Here is a 20,586-nt window from a genome sequence, read left to right as displayed (position 1 = left end):
AAATGACAAGAGGCACATAAAAAGATGTTCAACATCATTAGTCATTGGGAAGATGCAAATTAAAACCACAAATGCAAATTAAAACCACAATGCAACTACACATCTATGAGAAAAGTAAAATTCTTGTATTTCAGGTTAGTGACTGACAACACCAAATGTTGGACCAAGGATGTGAAGTAATTGGAACCCTCACACCTTGCTGGTGGGGATGTAAAATGGTACACCTGCTTCAAAAAAACGTTTGTTCCTTCTAAAACTAACATATTTCTATCCTCTCTGAACTAGCATTTCATGCCTAGGTATTTACTCAAGAGAAATGAAAACATATGTCCACAAAAATAATCTTACTATTCTACTCATAATAGCCCAAAACTGGAAACAGCGCAAGTCTCCAACTATATTTATACAATGGAACATTATGCAGCATAAAACAGGAATGTGGTGATACAGGAGCATAGATGAAACTCAAAAACATTGTGCTGACATAAAGAACCCTTACACAAAAGTATAAACTACGCAACTCCATTAAAATTAAAATTAAGTTCCAGGACAAGCTAAACCCCAAATATCAGCACAATGTTTGCTTTGGAGGGTATGGGAACAGGGGTGAACAGGAAAGGGGCATCAGAATTTCCAGGATTGAGATAATGTTCCACATTTTGATACAGAACATCTGGTTTGGGGTTATACAGATGCATACATTTGGCATGCATGCCAAAACTCATCAGATGGTACACGTAAGATTTATACATTTCACTGTATGTAAATTTTTCCTACGAACAAAAAGAACCATAAACAAATGTTGAATTCTAGTTAACAAAAGGCAAACTGAAGTTAAGTGTACTTCTGGCTGCAGTTTACTCTGAAATGCATTAAAAAAGTAAGCTGATGGAAGAACAGCATGATTAATAGATGAAAATATGTGGTAAAGCATATATAGCCAAATGTTAACTGTAGAATCTAAAGTATATGAATTCTATGCAACACTAAGGTATATGAATACTATGCAATTATTTAAAATTTTATATTAAAAAAATTTCAGAGGCACCTGGGTGGCTCAGTCGGTTAAGTGGCCACCTCTTGATTTCAACTCACGTCATGATCTCACAGTTCATGGGATCGAGCCCCACATGGGGCTCTGTGCTGAGCAGAGCCTACTTAGGATTCTCTTTCTCCCTCTCCCTCTGCCCCTCTCTGGCTCAATCTCTCTCTCTCTCTCTCTCTCAAGATAAACATTTTTTTAATTTCATAATAAAATGTTTTAAAAATTCACAAACTGCACTTCTTTGCCAGTTACTTAAACTGAAGTTAATGTTCTTTCATCATAAAAAGCACCTATAGGGGCGCCTGGGTGGCTCAGTCGGTTAAGCATCTGACTTTGGCTCAGGTTATGATCTCACAGCTCGTGAGTTCAAGCCCCACGTTGGGCTCTCTGCTGACAGCTCAGAACCTGGAGCCTGCTTCAGACTCTGTGTCTCCCTCTCTCTGCCCCTCACCCCACTCACGCTCACTCTCTCTCTCAAAAATAAACATTAAAAATAAAATGAAAAATAAAATAAAAAGCACCTATGATTCAAGGGTGCCTGGTGGTTCAGTTGATTAAAAGTCTGACTCGATTTCTTTTGGCTCAGATCATGATCTCACAGTTCATGGGTTCGAGCCTCACATTGGGCTCTGCGCTGACAGTGCAGAGCCTGCTTGGGATTCTCTGTCTCCCTCTCTCTCTGCCCCTCCCCCTGCTCATTCTTTCTCTCAAAATAAATAAACTTAAAAAAATTAAAAAAAAATTTTTTTGAAGGCACCAAGCACCTATGATTCAACATAAAATATACCAAAAAATCCAAGAGAAATGGCCAAGGGATGGAAATTCACATAAGCAGACATGCACAGTAAACAAAAGGTGCTCAACCTCATTTATCTAAGAAATGCAAAGTAAAACATCAATGAGAGAAAAGGGAATGGCAATCATTTTAGTAACAATTAAAAAACTAACACCCACATGATACAATGTAAGGAAGGAAGACTAAGATTCTCACAGTGGGAAGGTAAGTGAATAATTTTGTGGAGGTCAGTTTTGCAACTTTTACCCCTTTTTCTACTTCTAGGAACTTATGTTCAGAACTGCCCCCCCCCCAAGTGTACAAAGATAAATGTCATGGATGTGGTGTTTCAGCTTTGTTTCTAACCTCAAAAGTCAAGTTAGCAACCTTAAAATCTCTGCCTAAATCCAGTTGTTAGGTGAAAAAAGCAAGATGAGAGGTGATGACTGCAGTAAGGAACATGCGTTTCCTATGTATTTCAGATACGTAAAAAGTATGTGACGCCTTGACTGCATGACTGTGGCCCAGAACCCCCTGCCTCCCAGTGCTATTCCTGCTCAAGGCCTTTCCCTGAGACAAGGGCTGTGTTTGATTTTCTGTTCTGGTTTCGTTTTTGTTTTTTACCGTGCCGACAGCTTTGATGGTTGTACGCCTCCCCTGGCCCCTCCCCGCCCCTGAATGTTTAATCAGACATCTTTCCCAAAGAGAGGCCAGTCACCCCTGGTCATCTGGGAAGTTCTGTTTTAGCACCATGAGTCATGGATCCTCCTCTGGCCAGCCTGACATCCTGAGTAATGAGGAACAGTAAGTATGTCAATATGTAAATTAACGGGCAAAGCTGTACCTCTGTGAGTTTATTTATGTAACAAGAGGCTGGCCTGCAAGGGGTTTGCCCTGACCAAGGATGCAAATGCTCCCTGGAAGTGTGCCTGCAGCCCCTCACACCCCCACTTTGTGGCTGGTGTTAAAGGGCAGAAAGGCCTGGGGACAGCATCATCAAACCTGTGCGCAACAAGGCATCTCTGCAACCAAACTCATCAAATTCAGTGGATCCCCCAAAGAATAGAGGCTCCCCTCAGTGTCCCCCACCTCACATTCTTACAAAAGCAGATTCTTCTTTCAGCTCCACCCTCTTCACCCGGTGGTAGGGTCCCCTCCCTAAAGGCAAAAAAAAAAAAAACACAAACAAACAAAACCCAAAAGGCAACCTTGCTATTCACATACTTGACAACATTGCTCCCGACCCTGTAACCTGAGACCACTTAATCAGACTACATGTTTGTGTGTTACCTCATATGGGAGACAAAGAAGTAAAAAATATATGAAAAACTATGCCATATGGCACTCGGGGCTCAGTCCTTTGGGTACGAGCCCAACTGAGCGGTGCTGGCACGAATAAAGTTGCTTCCTGGAAAGAAAAGCCTCAGTGTCAGGACTCTCTGGGTGAGAATCCTGCTACAACCCCTCCAGCCAATAGTTGACCACTTTAGCTCAGGGTTCCTCCCGGCTCCCCCCTCTCCCACAAGCACGTACCTGTTCAGCTGTTTCGTGGTCGTATCCTCCTCCAGAAGCCTCAACAGCTCCAGAAGACTGGCAAGGACACTTGGCCAAATATCTTCCTGCTTAGCTCCAAAGTCTCCTGGTAGGTACTACGGTACCCTTAACCGGTGGACGAATCCTCTGGGCTCGCCTAGGGTACAGTATATACAGGGCAATCCTGGCCTGTTTTCACCTCACGCACACAGGTAAAGGCAGGTGCTGTCCTCAGCGCTTACAGCCCTGTGGGCAGTTTGCAGTCTCGAGACCCGGAGGCAACACCACAACACAGGAAGCTCTGTTGGAGGCCGGGAGAGGCAGCCAGGCCAAACTATTGCCAGAGATCCTGCTGGTCCTCCCTGGGTCCCCTTCCTCAGCTAGGCTGTGGCTCAGTAACTGTTTCAACAGATAAGGCCAGTAAGGCAATAATCTGTTCCAATGGTCCCACTAGCATACCCATCCTGAACTTGAATCTGGCTTCTCATAGGGAATGGAGTCCAAGTAGAGCCTGGATGTTTGAAAGCAGCACACCTGTGTGAGCTACTTCGGTCTTCACTCCCATGCTTGCACCCCTGAAACCACCCTGTCCTCACCAACCACCAGCGTCTGGGGGAATCGTCCCCCCTTGCAGGGACAGGCTGAGGAAAACAGATACCTCCAGAGGTTGTGTGATTTTCTTTCCCAACGTGCAAGCCAGAGGAATGGGGAAAGGGGATCAGAACCACTGGAATGCCTGCCAGTGTTCCCAGGCTTTTTGCAGGAAAATACTTTCATGGCAAAACTCCTTTTTAAAGAGATGCTTTATTGCTGCAATTAGACACCCCGTATATAACAGAAACAACCCCCCAGAGAATTATTCAAGTGGTAATACTGAGAAACGGTGAACATACACAAAAGGATACAAAACCAGACATTTAGAGAACTAGAAAGTTTCCAAGTTAAGAAAATCTTCAAATGTGAAGTGCCTTTTAGAAACTACACCACACATGCCAGTGTAAATTTGGTTTTTATTAACAATCAGCTTTCTATAAACGTTGCATCTAAATAGGTAAATAGCTGCACAACTTAATTACTTCCGAAACAAAGATAAATCCTTTTCTTCCCTTATGTTTCGGTCTTTCCTTGGGCTGGAGAGGGAAGCTGCATGTTTCAAATCAGATCTAAAAGGGAAAGTATTCAAAAAAGTGTCTTTGCATCAGGCCAAATGCACAGCATCGTGGATCTCGGCCCTGCTGTTTGCAGGCCTCCGCCAGCCGTGTGGCTGACCCACCAGGCAGCAGAAGCAGCCCTAACTGTGCAGGCACTACCTGATGCGCTTGCGCTGGCCCACTGCCTGGGGCCTGCATGTCTGGAGCCAGGGAGGGCACGCCAGCAAGGTTGAAAACTAGACCCATAAGATTGAAAACGGTGGAAGGAGGTGAAAAAGGAGGAGACATAGAGGCCTGGAGCAGGATGAGACCTTTTTATAGTTTCCAGGAATTCTTAAAATCAACTCGGGCACAAAAAAAAAAACCAAATTATTGCTGGCGGCCAAAGTCAGAAGCCCTCGAGCCATACTGTAACTTTTGGGGAAGCAAAGGCCAAATCAGAGAGAGCTAGCTGGCCACACCCCTGAGCCACTTCCCTCTCCCCTTTGCCTGGCCCCCAAGTATCAGCCGTCCTGGCCCTGAGACCCACAGGCTCATCCCACATTTCTGGTTCAGCCAAGTGTCATCCTCCCACAAAGCCAGGTGCAGAATGGGAGGGGGCGGGGAGCCTAGGGAATAAATAACCCCCAAAGAACTAGAGGGCAAGCTGATGTGGATTAAAGGTACACCTGGCAGATCTGCTTCCCCCACTAGATGGCAGCACAGCACCTTTCCAGGGCTTCTGGCTTCCCAGTTCAGTAGGTGGGGAATAAGGCCGGGACTAAGAAAGGGGTGAGAGGAGCTCAACTAGAACCTACAAGAAAAGAGAAAGGCAAGGGGACATCTGTGTGCCATCCCAGAACAGGAAAGAAGGACGTGGGATGGACTGTCCCCAGGCAGAAGGCTTTTAGGAGTTTGGTGGAGGTGATGAGATGGTGTTAGGCCTTCCTGAAAAGAAGTAAGGGTTTCACGTGACAACCTGGTCAGGCATGGGAGCAACACAGCGGTCATGGTTATAAAGGCACCTTTGCTCTACGGGGTGCCAGCCATGACGGGTGGGCGGCCCAGCAGCTACCCTTACCTAAAGCACACTTTCCCATCTGCAGGAAGTCTCAGTGACTTTCAGCTTCAGCATAAGGGCCTCCATCAGGGGAGAGGGGAAGGATTCTCACTTAAAATTCTATCCCAGTCTTCACGTGACTACTCATTCGCTGTAAGAAGATGGCAGGGACAAGAGGCCTTGCCTGGGCAGTTTCTAAGGGGTAGAGGCAGGGCCGACCAGGACTCAGCTCCCCTGAGTGGACAGCGTGTAGCTGCCTGGAGTCCCCAGGCTGAGAAGGGGTGTGGGTAATTGCACTTGGGGCACAGTGAACACAGGCGCGGACCGGATGCGGCCTGGGAGATAAGAGAGCGAGAGAGAGCGCGATAGAGAGCGCGATAGAGACCGCGAGAGAGCGAGAGCAGGCTGACCTATTTTCAGGGGTTGCCGTGGTTGGATAGTGCCTGCCCAACCAGAGGAAGGCCACGACAGAGCAGATCCTTAGACAGGGATCCGTGATCCTGATGAGTCAGACTTTGGGTGGGAGGAGGTGGCAGGGCAAAGCCTGCTACCACACGCCCTTCCCAGAGCTTAGACACACTTCGGCCTCGTCCTGGCTTTCAAAACTAACCACAGCACTTCCAGTCTGAAAGGCAAAGGAATCATCTTGTGTTTGCTTCATCCTCAAAACAGGACAGGTGGGGCACCTAAGGTTCAGAGGACTGAGGGCAAGACACCCCCTCCCCCGCCCAAGCAGCCTTCCCCTTATAGGAGGCTCTGCAGATGCAGAGTCACCTGGAGAGGAAGTATTCTGGGCATGATGATGTTACACTGCAGACCCTCTTGGCCTATTTTTCTGGAGATGACTCTTATTTACCTGGTGCAGAGAAATGGGTTTTTAAAAACAGAACTTTAAGCAGACTTTTTAAAGGGACAAAGGCCATTTGAATGTGGTGATTTTGGTTTTGTCTTATGAAAATGGTACAGGAGATAATCCCTGATGACAGAACGAACTGATTACAGGGCCAGGGGCCCCTAAAGGGTCCTCGCTGTCCAGTCCAGTTAAGGCCATAAATGGGTGGAGGCGTGGCTGGGGGCAGTGACCCAGTGGGGCCATGGCAGTTTGCTACTCGCTCCTGGCCTTTGTCCCAGAGCCAGCCCGTCTGTCTCTCTGCCCTGAGCAGTGATCCACAGAGCCACCCAGGAGAAGCTGTCCAAGGTGGCCGGCGCCCAGGAGTGCCTGCAGTGTGCGTGCCCCAGACCAGGGCAGTGTGTGCTCACTCCGTCAGTGTGAAGCCAGCACGAACCGGAGAGGTTGTCCATAAAGGAATCATTTTTAAACATTCAGTTTTGTTCTAATTACTCACTTCCTTCCTTTTGTTTAGATCTCACAAAACCTTCTTTCTCAGTGTTGACAAAAAAAAAAATATTTGGGGCAGGCCTGTGACATGAAGACTTGCCATATAATAGGCCTGAAACCACAGGAACTATGCTCAAATTGCCATCTGGTGTTCATTAATTCTCATGAAACATTATGAAAAAGCCTCAGGCCTGTTTATCCTGTTTTATGGCCACAAGTTCCTTTTATGGACACAGAGCAGATGTCAGGTTTCTTAGAATATATAAGGCAAAAAGGGTTTTAGATCTATCATAACGTAAAAGAGATAGGTAATCAGGGTCATGAAGGGAAGGCTTCTAAATGAGACGTTCTTTTAAATGTCAATCCCACTGGACACACATACTACAAAATAAAGATTCTCTTTTTGTAAAGTGCTGTTTGCTCAGTGAATCGCTCGCCACCACGCACAGAGCACCACTGCCCGGTCTGCTCGGGAGAAACGTCAGTGGCAGCATCAACTCCCCAGGCTCTTCTTGGTGAGGAGGAAATCCTCTGGCATGACTAGACATTCCCACACATTCTGCTCCAGTGGGGGGACTGCTGCTGACCGGGAGAGGCAGGGCGCTGAGGCCAGGGTGCCACCCGGCTCCTGCTCTTCTCAGGGTCCGGCATTTTATTCTCTCACTGCTCAAGGCTTCGTGGGCCAGAACCCGGCCAGAACCCAGCCAGCTCCCCCTCACAGTGTCACGGGGACCTCCCTTCCCGTGGAAGTGCGGGCAGAAGTGGGACCCTGCCGCGCACAGCCAATGTGAGGGCTTTCTGGGAGATTCACTAAGGAGGGTTTAGAAAAAGAGAAGCCATTAAAAAAACAGTCGCCTGCCTGGTCTATGCTATTAAAGGACATAAAAAAAGGTACAGAATTGGCAGTAAACAATTTCCTTCAGCTGTTCATCGATGTCCAGGAAAACTACACCCTCCACAAAATCAGACATGAACGATTTCGGTTCCAGTGTCTTCAGGTTCTGTCCAACAAGAAGAGTTTGTGTCGGAATGACAGGTTCCAGGTCCATCTTTATTTTCAAAGTTGGGCTCTGTTAGTGCAGATTTTTCAAAAATATTCGTTTTGCTGGTCTCTGGACAGTTTTGAACATAGATTACTCTGTTATAAGCCTTGAGTCTCTTCCATAATTGTATGTATACTTTGCACTGAACGTACATAAAAAGAAGTCCGCCAGTAAACCCGATGGCCACAACCACCAATTTAGTCCAAAAGGGCCATTCTAGGATTCCTGGAAGGGGAAAAACCCAGTTAGTCTATCAGCACACCTAATTTAAGATCTGAAGTAATTAAACACAACTGCTGACCTTCCCGTAACCAATGGATTCTTCACTCATCCATCTAGCTTCACCAAAGGCAGGGTGTCCTTGGTGTCCACTCTCTCTCATCCTCGTGCTCTTCTAGGAAACAGTCTGCAGAGATTCTCTCCTTCCCTGATTTGATCTCTTCTGACTGGGTTTTTTTAAAACTACTCACCACAGCAAGAGAATCATCCGAAAAGGATGCTTGGTACCTCATAATTAATGCTCTCACTCCAGAAACCCAGACATCTGAAGTCTGACTTAAATACCAATCTGGAGTAACACTCCAATCCTATGACCCCAGTGTGTTACCCGATCTCCATACCGAGCTCACCTGTCACTCTGAGCACATACCTGTTGCCTGTCCATGTTTGATCTCCTCAGTGGTACGGTCGATGAGCACGTACAAGGACCAGACCACACAGGTGATGGCGATGACATGAAACGTCACTGAGCACATGATCTTCCTGCGCTCGCTGGCCGTCATCTGCAGCTTCTCCCACTGGAAAGACAACACGCAGAGCATGAGGTATAGGCCCCCAAATGTAAAGGGCTACAATGAAGGTGACAGCATTGTAGATGGGTAAGACTGGCTTTTCCCCCCTCCCCTTTCCCCAACCTAGATGAATTTCCCCAAATACTACAAGTCATTCTCTTTAAACCACTTGGCTTCAACTAGGTACCAGGCACTGGTATTCTGTCGACAGCCAACTTTGTATGCAATGAAAAGAAGCTGGGATCAAGATGAGCTATGAACCACAACCACCAATCAATCCTTTTGTCTGCTTATTCTTGCAGGCAAACAACTAATGGCTAGCTAAAGGACTCTAGGTTTCGGCCTGATGAAAACGGCATGTTGGCCCCAGACCCAGGTGGCACACATGAGACCTCCCTGCCTTGCTGACTTGCATGAGTGAGGGGAAGAGGGTTGATGACGCCACAACACACTAGCAGATGGTCACACTACATCGTGACAGTGATGGCGGAAGGCGCTCACTCTTTGGTCCTTTGCTACTTTGGCAGCAACAGCTTGAAATCGATGCTAAGAGTTCCTGGTATAAGCAGGCTCTGCCAGTCCCATCTCCTCTAGGAGCTCATTAATTTGCTCCAAATAGCCAGATTTTCTTTTTCATTTACTGCTTTCCAAATCAGAAGAAAACATATAAGGGTAGAGAGAAAGAACAAAGCATAAACACTCTGCATATCCTTGGCCAGCCCTAATCACAGCCACTTTCCAGATGGTTCTATATAGGATAAGCTGAAAGTACAGCCTCCTAGATTGTTTATATTGGTCAAAGGCTACACATCTCACCTGAGAGGCCAGCACAGAGTAGGTATCCAACAAATTCTATTATTTTTATGGGGCAAAACATTTTTTAAGTAGTTTGCAGCTGTCCTCTCCAACATCCAGATGGCTTTCTGCTGTGGTTTTATACGGTATCTTCATTTGGCTTCCCTCCTAAAATGCTCTCTGCTCCCTGATTTCCGGCTATTCCCCAAGACACACTCAGTCCAAGCCTTTCACACGGTCCTGAAATGCTCACCCTCACCTTTTCGGTGTATGCTTTTCTTCACAGACAATGTGATCTCTCTAAACTCCTTTCTCTTTACTCCAAATCCTACTGCTCCTTCAAGAACGGCTTCAACACCCAAACATTCTGTGAAGCTACCCCCACTCCCCTCCCCCAGCGCTCCAGCCCACAACCAATGCTTCCTCCTTGAACTGTTGGACATGCTCCGCCGCGACTTAATCTTCGTTCCCTTCGCACTGTCAGGTGTTTCGATGTGATCATGTGATTTTCCTTGAACTGACATATTGAGATTCCGAGATAAGAACAAGTCTTTCATTCTTCCAAACAAAACCTTGTATGCTGGGCATATAGAAAGACACACTGAAAACCATTACACAGGCGGCAGCTGCCAGATCAGGCTCGCTCAGAGGGGGCAGTGACCTGGGGCCTGAAGAGAGGTGCATTTTATGTAAGGCCTGTGGTTCCTTTCTTTTCCCATCCACCCTCACCCTGCAAACTAGCAAATATTTATCACAATATATACAAATAAATTTACTATTTCATTCTGTGCTCTGTGTCAGAGAGAGATACTAATTGATGTCTGATGTACAGTCCTACTCAGAGGCAAGACATGAGCAGTTAATATGTACAAAGTTAACTCCTAAGATGTCACAAAACAGTCTGTGGCCAACGGCCAATGACTGACACAGATAAGCAACCAGTCTTAGTTTGACGGAAAAACACATTAGGACTGAATGGTCAGAAAGAGCTTCTTCCTGAGAGGAGGGAGTGGGAAATCAGAAACGGAAACGATGACTTCTGTAGCACGAATGTATGCACAGCCCCCACTTCTTACAGAAATGAACACAAGCAAGCTACGGCTCCATCCAGTCCAAGGTGCTAACTCTTCCCAGGGCCCTCGTCTCAGCAAGGCGAGAGCACTTCTGAACGTGTCCTCACACGTACTTTTCTCAAAGGCTTCAGCTTGACCTCCATGATGAACTCGTACTTGCAGAGCTCACAGCAGCGCGTGTCGGAGCTCTTGATCCACTGTTGCAGGCAGGTCTGGTGCACGAAGTGGAGGCTCCCTGTGCAGCGGCAGGGGGTGATCAGAGGGCTCTCGTCATCCCCTTCGCAGTGGCAGATCCTGCAGCAAAGGAAGGCCAGTCGTTACCGGGAGGGCCACACGACAGGGGAAGAGGACGCTTCGGGGGAAGGTCAATCCCCCCCCCAAAGAAAACTTGCAGCGACAAACATCACAGAAACGACTACAAGCACAAAAACGCACAGACACGGATGAGAATGATTACTACAAGCTAAGAACTTCTAGCTTACCGCACCAACATGGAAAGTCTGGATGGCATTTGGCATCAGAGAGGAAAAAATGATATAAGAAATGACAAAGCAGCCATTTTTGGGAAGATTTAAAAATGTCACTGAGAGACGAATTTAAGGCAACATGGAAGCATCTTTCAGAACATGTTAAAATAATTAGGGGAAAAAATTTCTGTGTGAAACAAAACCAGCACTCTACCTTCCAAAATTACCGGTGACTTAAAAAGATGACAAATCTGCTTTTATCTATAATCACTAATTTCACCTTCACACACAACTACACGTCTCCGTCCTCCCTCAGAGAGTAAACAGAGAAAACACAGAACCTCTCTTGGACCCAAAAACCCCATGATAAGGGGCTGCAATTTTATTTCTTTTTTGAGGAAATGAGAATTTTAAACCATTCATGGCTTCTAAGGGTGCATACAAGAGGATATAGCTACTAACCTCAAAGAACTTAGACTTGTGAGAAACAGAAGGGTCTCTTCCAACAGCTGGAGAGCAGGTAGGGACACCTGACCTGGGGGGAGCCAGGTCCTGGCCCTGGCCAGACTCTCAGCTCTTTGTTTCTGTGAGAGAGGTTTCGGAGACAACTGTTAGAAATGTACCAGCTGGCCTGGAGAAGGGGCGCCTAGGGAAAGGCTAGAATGGGGAAAGGATGAGCCTGGTGACAAAAAGCAAATTCTGAAAGGTTCCGGAGGCCAGACAAGGATGCTTGCACACAGGAAGACAAAGGGTGGAAGTGGAGAAAGGATGAGGGCAGAGGTGGCTGCATCCAAGTTAAAAAGAAGGAAGGCAGATGGTACTGAAGAACGGCCTCTTCCCATGCACTCTGTGTTGCAAGTGGAACAAAGGGCAAAAATGAGGCTGGGAGGGGCCGGCAAGGCTTAACGTCTAGATCATCAAGCTGGAAAACTGGAGATACTATTTTCTTTCTTCCAATCTCCTTAAGCAAAGTCTACTTAGTTTTGGTTGAGAAGAGTCAGCTTGGCCTTTAATATGTGTAGCTTCTCCCTCTTTTATCATCTGTGAAACTACCTTGGGACCCATGTCATAAAAATTGGTTTTTCAAATGATACCAATACTCCATTCTTCTGGAGAAAATTATTAACCCACAATTGTCTATAACCACCCATTACTTCATTTTCCTGAAACTTCACATATTAAAGCAAGATGAGGCCACAGAGGTATGGGGAGCAGAGATGGCCAGAATGATGGTTCTTGGCAAACCAACCTGCAGGCATCCCCTGATGTGGATACAGGAGATATGGGGGGGCATTTTTCAGAGGGGGGAGAAGGACAATCCAGGTCACTGTCCTTCTCCACTGAGCAGAGGGGTGCCCGCAGGACCTTGTTCTTCCATTTTGCAGATGCGCTGTCCTCAAAGACATCGTCGTCTCCCATTTCATCAGAGCAGAAGCCCATGCTCCCTGCCAGCCCGCTGGAGGACTTGGCGGTGTGCAGGGGCGCGGCACAGCCCTCCAGCTCATGGAACCTGTGCAGGCTGCTGGCGCTCGAGCCGTGCGAGAGCGAGAACAGGTACCGGAGCAGTCGCCGGCTCCTGGACACAGCTTCAGCATCCGCTCTCTCTTCCAAAAGAGGGACGTGGATGCCCCCCTTGCCAGCTTCCACCTCTGAGGCAACTGAACGGTTGGCAGAAAGGGATGAAACGCAAGAATGTTTGGAACTGCCAAGAGGTTTGTGATGCGGTGCTTTTTTTTTCCTTCTGATGGAACCTGTTAATCCTGAGACCTGGATCTTGAGGGAGTATCAATTTCCCTTCGGAGCGAGTTCTTTCCACATAGTCAAAACTTTCCGAAGTGTTCTGGGGCTTCTCACCCACATCGTTTAGGGATTTTGAGAACTTTAGTATTCTTCTGGCTTTGGTATTGTCAGCAGGCTTCAAGGCCTGGGTCCATTCTGAACCACAGGAATTTCTCTTTGACAATGTGTCTTTACAGATAACTGTCACAGTGAGCCCTTGTGTCAGAGAACTCTGGCATTGAGGAGCTTTCAAGACAACGGCAGACTGCACGGGACTTTGGTGACAACACTCAGAACACACTGCACTGGAACTGCATGCAGAGAACAGTGGAATAAAAGCACAGAAAGTAAAAAACAATCTTAAAAGAGAATAGACATCAAAGTGAAGAAATGAGACTCATGTGGTAACTTGGTGAGCAAACAGCACATAAAATTGGGCCAGCTGTTTAGAGCAAAGGCATTCTGACCAAGCAAATGGAAAATCGAGAACCTACAGGCACTAATGCTTATTTCTGGGATGTCACGTGAACCACGGCAACATCTGAAGCAGAGCGTTACCTGCAGATGTCCTGATTGGATGGCGTGACAGAAGTGCGAGAGAAGGCGGACACTGGAGCCGACGCCAACGAAGAACCCCCAGCCTGCAACGACACACCTCCAGTCAGTTTCAGAGGAAAGAGTAAAGGGGACAGTGAACACCATCCCCTTCTGAACAGCAATGGATGGAGAATCTAAGAACATCTGCCCTTCCTACTGTTCAGTGAATAACATCCATTAGGTCCCTATGAGTTGAGACCAAACAAATCAAACAGCACTCTTTCCCTTTATGTGGGTCAAAGTGTAGCCAAGAAATATTTAAGACTTCAGAGCAGTAATACCGATCTCCTGCAGATTCAGTGGTCCTTTATTTCCTGAGCATCTAAATTTAATTAGTTCATACATAAATCAAGAAACCAAGTACTAGACAGAGGGGCTCCTGGCTGGCTCAGCAGGTAGAGCATGTGACTCTTGATCTCAGGGTTGTGAGTTCAAGCCCCAGGCTGGGCATGAGGTGGGGGGAGGGGGGGAAGAGAGAAGGAAGGGAAGGAGGGAGGGAGGGAGGGAGGGAGGGAGGGAGGGAGGGAGGAACCAAGTACTAGATGGTATATGCAAATGCAAAAGAAATGTGAGGTGCCGACAATGCCAGTGCTCACCTTTCGCACCTGGCCCTCTTTATTTAACCTGGTTCTGGGGATGAGACTAATCAAGGGTATAGCAGGCTGTGAGTGCTCTCTACTACTAACCTCACACTGGGTCCATGAAACCTTACTACCCTATCAGAGCTCTTTACACAAAAAAGAGACTAGCTAACCACAGAGCCACCAATCCACAGCTCAACCCAGGGCCCAGAAGGGGGCTGAGCACAGAAGGCTCCCAAGAGTCCTAGTCATGGGATTGGGAATTAAGAAAAATAAGGAAACTTAAATTCGAAAGAACATATAGCACAAAGTCATGGCATAGACCAGGAGTACTGAGGGGCTGTGACTAACCCAAAATGAGACAAGAGCTCTAGGAAGGTGAGAAAGCACCATAATAAGAAGAGAAGTGGAAGGAGAGGAACAAGAATATAAGGGTGTACCTGAGCTGAGGAAGCAGAGCCACTGCTAAAGGGTCCCCCAGTCTCCTACAACCTCTGTGTGGTCCTTGCCTTCTCTAGGCTGCCAATTCCTGTGTTCCTATAGCCCTCAGAGCACCATACATATTCATATAAATGCGTTCCTCCCTCCTCAGACAGTCAGCCTGAGTGAGCATGTGCCCCACACAACACAACCCAAACAGCCACATGAAAACAGTACTAGGAGTCCATTACTAAGAGCAAGCCCACATCACCTCCCTACCTTCCCCAGGCCCCCCAAGTAGCCTTCAGTACTGCTCCTTGTTTTGAAGAGCCCCACTCTGGCCCACAATTCCCCAGCTGAGGCTTAGCCTCCACTCTTGCTAAGTGCGATCTCCACGGGTGTGCTCTCATCCTGGCACTCAAGTTACAGAACCCCTGCCACGGGCCAGCCACCAAGACAGGCAGCACCACTGTCCAGAAGCTCTCCCCATCCGCCTTCTCCAGCAAATGCACCCACCCGAAGAGAGCCAGGACTGGCACTCTGATTGAGGGCTTCAATGGACCACTATTCCTGCTCCTGAGCAAGAGAATTAAATGTCACTTCAAATCCAGCTCAGCCTGAAACCTGGTCCAGGCAGTTACATGATATCATACAGCATGTATATGCTAAAATCATGCAGTGTTACTCAACTAGCACCTCTTCTGAGTCACCGAAGTATCCACATGTTCTAACTAAATGTGGAAAATATTCAGCGTCCTGGGAAGAGATGGGTCTCAGACAAGAAGCTGAAATCAAGGGAAAATGGCCTCTCATTCCTGCTCTGAATTCAAGTGATCCATGTCCAAAAGGGAAGTCTGGGTGGTGACTGCATCATTACACACCCGCAACGGGGGAGTGCTTGGAGGCAGGGGCGAAGAGCCTCAGAGGAGAACAAGGCCTGCACCAAGTAGGCAGCCGGACAGTCCGCACACACAACAGGACCTGGGATCACTTCGCCACGAATTTCGTGTCTCAGGTGGACTCCTGGGAATGCACACAGTCACGTCTGTACTTAGAGCAGAGCGTCACACCTATGAGATGTTGACAATGGTCCCAAGACCCTTGTCTGCTTATCTGGGAAACAGGAACAGGCTCAGCATCCTCTGTCTGGGCCCCTGTCCTCATTTCATTCTCTCCAATGCCACAAAAAATATCATGAGACACTTTTCAGCAAGATGATAAATGTCCAAGCCTCAACAAGCCTCCCAAGTACAAAGAAAATTTTTCTCTTATTAGATCATGATTTTCAAGGAAATTTTAACTATCTACTTACTGCTGTTTTATATGAATACAAACCAACAAATGCCTTATGCCAGCTGAATGAGAAAACTAGCAAGATTCGTGGGGCCATGAGAGCTTCCATAAGAGGTTCCGGCTGTTATCAGCTGAAGAGGAGCACCTGTTGAAGCTCAGGACCAGTCCTCGTGTAAAACGATCACCAAAGCATAGCATCAACAACTTTACAGAGCTTAACTCGTAGCTGGTATCCAGCTGAATAAAACATCTATCAACCTACCAACGAGGATTTCAAAGGCTGGACTGATCATCAACAGCAAGGACAAAAGGAAGCCTACAAATACAGTTCAAATACAGCGCCAGGGTCCAACCAGGGGAGTCAAGGTAAGTCAAGGGGCTGGCAGTCCCCTGGACAGCTCTTTCACTCTTCCCGAGGCAGCAGGCTGGTGGCATGGGGGAGGTTATGGGGCAACAGCACTCACCTTAAGGGAAAAGGAGAACACCCTTTCTCCTCCACAAGATCAGACCACACAGGACTGCTGTTGATAAAGTATGTGTAAATGTTCATAATGAGAAAATTACGTGTCAACAAGATTAAAGCCGCGTGCTCCTGGAGCTCTCTGTCCGTCCTCAAACAAGAGACTTTGTGGTCATGGAAAGGAGTGTAAAACAGCTTCCTGCAGTGATGACCTGCCCTGGAGAACAGGCCCCTCGGCGAAGGGCCTCCTGCATCCACCCTCAGAAGACAAGAGGAAGCACAAGAAGTGCCTGGTGCAGAGCCCCAGCTCCTACTTCCTGGACGTGAGGTGCCCAGGGTGCTACAAAATCACCATGTGCTCAGACACGTGCAAAGTGGTGTTGTGTGTGGGTTGCTCCACCGTCCTGTGCCAGCCCACAGAGGATCGGCAAGGCTCACAGAAGGACACTCCTTCAGACGGAAGCAGCACTGAAAGCACCCTGAATCGACATGAATGGGAAACTATCCCAATAAACAGATTTTGGAGAAAGAAAAGAAAAAAAGAATGTAAAGCAATCTCACCACAAAAAAAAATTTCATAAAAACCCCTCTTCTTAAGATGTCATAATCAACTACACAAAATAAACCTCTGGATTACATAGAGATTCCATTCCCAGTTGATTTTATTTCTTAGGAATGACAATTTTAGACAATTTGTTTTGCACTACTCAAGTCACTCAGTGGTTGCCCTTCCCTATCATATAATTCACTGTTTTAAATGATTTCATCAAGGCTGTCAGAAACAACCAAAAGAAAACTTCCCATGTAGCCTCGGTAGAAGCTGGCACTTCATTCTCCCGGTTTCTTTTTGCTAGAACTTACTGCCATTCAAAGGGCAGACTCAGCGAGTACACTTCTCAGTCCGTGGCAGGAACTTACCAATTTTACATCAGAGGGACTTTCCCTCTGCAAGACACCAGCCGTACCTTTCCCAGCTCTCCTGCTTCACTTCCTTCCCTCGCTCCTTCCACTAGGTTGCTTCCCAACCCCCTTCTCTGCCACCTCCTCTTTCTTCTCTGCTGCAAACTTCCACTGGGCCTTCTTTTATCAGCAAAGCTTCTTTTAAACATCTGAGGTCTCAGGCTCCTAACAAAAGTAAATTCACTCTCTGATTTACATCAACAGGTACAGGGCCACAAGAAATGGTCTGGTTGGGTTCATTTGCTTTTTTTTTTTTTTTTTAAGTTTATTTATTTATATTTTGAGAGAGTGGAAGAAGGGCAAAGGGAGAGGGGCAGAGAGAGGGAGAGAGAGAGGGAGAGAGAGACGGAGACAGAGAGGGAGACAGGGAGAGAATCCCGAGCGGGGGAGAGGGGTAGAGAGAATCTGCTGTCAGCACACAGCCCAACTCAGGACTCCACCCCATCATGAAACCATGACCTGAGCCAAGATCAAGAGTCAGCCGCTTAACTGACCGAGCCACCCAGGAGCCTCTAGGTTCATTTGATTTTAAGCCAGGAGCAATTTGAAGAAAGACTGGATAAGGAGGGTAAGAGACAAGTAAGGCCCCTATTTACAATTGACCTCAAACTTAACAGAAAAAATTGGGAAAGTACAGATGGCTCTTAAAACATAAAAAGATGCTTACCTTACCCTCTCTTACAGTGAGAAATACAAATTAAAACTATAACAAAATGTACTATCAACAACAAAAGTCTGTTTTTTTTTTAAATCACAGAATACCTGTGTTGGCAAAAGTGCGGGAAAACAGCCATGCTTACACACCGCCGGTGGCAAAGCAAACGGCTAAACTTCACAAGATAGCAATGTGGCAATTAGATTCTAAATTGCAAATGCACGTTCACTTGGGCCCAGCAATTCTCCTTTCAGGAATCCATCCTCACACATATATACAGAGAGGTTTGCTCAGCATTGTTTGTGGGAACAGTCGCCTGCCATAACCTCAGTGCCCCTGGGCTTGGAGGGGAGTCCATACTGGCCACAAGGAGGGAATGGGCAGAGGGGAGGGCCATGCTCTGTGTGGGCCTGTGCAGACTATTTATCAGGGAAGGGTGCACACTTCAAGGCTCCTAACAGTGGTTTGCTCTGACATGTGGAAGGAGACCAGGGACCCTGGGCAGGAGAAACAAGTACTTCAATGGAGACCCTTCCCAACCATGACACCACTTTTACCATCAGTAGGCATTTACTACCTACAAATTGATTTTTAAAAAATAACATGTGATTAAAAGTTTAAGAAGTAAAATAAAACTACAGAAGAAGCACAACCAACTGTATCGATTTCCAACTCTGAGAAAACCAGTAAAGAAACTGGTCTAGTGAGTCATAATCTACATTTTTAAAACAAGAAATAAAATAGAAGATGTCAGAATGCATCTGACATCACAAGGATGAAGTCTTTTGGAGGAAATTTTTCTTTCAGTTGTGTTTGTGAGTGAACTGAGTTTCAACGTAAAAACTATTTCTTACCAAGGATCATGGTCAAAATAATTTGAAGTCATTACTGTATTTCCACAAAGAAAATACAAAATATCAAAACAAGTTAGAGAAGAAGATGGCTAATCAAGAGAGCAATTTATACCATCAGCACAGAGATTTCAGAGGTGAGGGCTCTGACAGCACCCAAGAGAGAGGGGCTTTCCTTTACAAGGACAGCATTTGCCAGCTGTGTTAGGTTTCTATTGCTGTGTAACAAATTGCCACAAACTTAGTGGCTTAAAACCACACGAATTTATAATCTGGCACACAGTGTGACGGGATCCTCTGCTCAGGGCCTCCCACCTTTCTGGAGGCTCTGGGGAAGAATACACTTCACATTCATTCATTGTTGGCAAGATCCAGTTCCCTGCAGGCTGTCCCAAGTCGGGGGCCACCTGCACACCCCATCGATCCCTCCCATGTTCAAGTCCATTCTTACTTCTAATCTCTCGTGTCCTCTTCTGCCACCAGCCAGAGAAAGTACTCTGCTTTTAAGAGCTCACATGATTCCACTCATACAATATAACATCGTGGGAATGACGCCTCATCATTCACAGGTTCTGAACATTAGGACGGGGCATTTTAGAAATCGTGCTTATCAGACCAGCTTACGTTCACTTATTGCTCGGTACGTTACTAAAGGCTACTGCCCATCCTCACTCCCTCTCAAACCACGAGATAATAATCTGTCCCTTACTGCCACCTCAGCAGGCCTGACTTCACATAATAAAGCCAAATAGAGTCTCACTTGGTGTTTGTACTCTGCAGTACAGGCTGCGACTGCATTTCAGTAAACTTTCTGCTCAGCACAGAAGTTGCTCTGTGAAAACAAATGCTTCCTTATAACAGACTCTGATTTCTATAAATAAATACCCAGTTGTATTCAACTGCAAAAATGAGCTACCATTGAAGGAGAGGCCAGTTCTGTGGCTGCTCTGATAAATACATGTTGACTCTTGATGAAGGGCTGTGCCAAGAACAAGCTTTCACAACGGCAATTAATTAAAACTGACCACTAAGAAAGTAAATATAGAATATATACAATATAGGATTCATGGAGGAGAGTATGCACTAAAAACTACTGAATCCTAAAATGAGTTCCATTATAAACGACTCTCAGCACTGCCTAGCAAGTAACACTAACACTGAATTCTTTTCTTCGGTGGCCTTTTAGAGACAGTTAGAACTACGTGAATACTACTACGTCCCCAGCACAATGAGGGGCATATATCACAGTACTGTAGAGGCAAAGCAACAGCTGAAGGAACCTTCTCATGGCTCATCTTCTAAAGTAGGCTTCCAGCTACTGTTGGGAACCTTACAAATATAGCTTGCTTTCAATAAACTACGCTGATGGCAATGATTTCTGAGCAAAGATGGTTTCACATTCCCAGAACGTGCAAGTATAACCATATAAAGATCCAAAATCATGGTACTGGGTCACCCAGCACTCCACCCTCCCCCCTTGCCCCTCCTGGGGCCGCTCCAACACCTCACGCTGCGTGACTGGCCCCTCCACAGGTTGCTCCTCAAAAAGTGGTTTTTACTGTACTTGTTACCCTGGTCCAATTCTGTCATAGCAGTTATCAAGGTTCATAAAAAGACGTTTCTGTAATAATATGCTAACTCAGAAGCTGCTGCTGTTTAGCCTAGTGTAGTGCCTGGCACACAGTAGGTGTTCGCGTACAGCTGAATGAATAAAACAAGTACACTCTGGAGTGACTGCCTATTCGTAGGTTTAAACAGGTTCTCAAACTTGTTGGTCTTAGGACCCCTTTATGCTCTAAAAAATTACTGAGGTCCCCAAAGAGCTTGTGTTTATGTGGGTGACATCAATCAATCTTTACTATACTTGATGACCTTAAACCACAAGGCCACCAGCACATATTCCACTAGTGTCTGAGAGAAGATGCCATCTCTCGCGCTG

General features: G+C 46.5%; 1 protein-coding gene across 1 annotated transcript in view; it reads right to left on the bottom strand.

Annotated features, from left to right (window-relative positions):
* Nucleotides 1-4,315: 4,315 nt before the first annotated feature.
* Nucleotides 4,316-20,586, bottom strand: part of MARCHF8 (membrane associated ring-CH-type finger 8) — a 122,635-nt gene continuing 106,364 nt past the window's right edge. Inside the window, 6 exon segments of the mRNA XM_049646378.1 lie at nt 4,316-8,150; nt 8,575-8,722; nt 10,698-10,878; nt 12,301-12,773; nt 12,775-13,141; nt 13,389-13,471. Of these exon segments, the coding sequence (XP_049502335.1) occupies nt 7,846-8,150; nt 8,575-8,722; nt 10,698-10,878; nt 12,301-12,773; nt 12,775-13,141; nt 13,389-13,471 (1,557 nt within the window). The 3' untranslated portion in view covers nt 4,316-7,845.

The sequence above is a fragment of the Panthera uncia genome, chromosome D2 (assembly GCF_023721935.1).
Source record: "Panthera uncia isolate 11264 chromosome D2, Puncia_PCG_1.0, whole genome shotgun sequence".
In the NCBI taxonomy this organism is placed as follows: domain Eukaryota; kingdom Metazoa; phylum Chordata; class Mammalia; order Carnivora; family Felidae; genus Panthera; species Panthera uncia.
The sequence above is the reverse complement of the archived record's forward strand: the minus strand, read 5'-3'. Positions and strand labels throughout refer to the sequence as shown.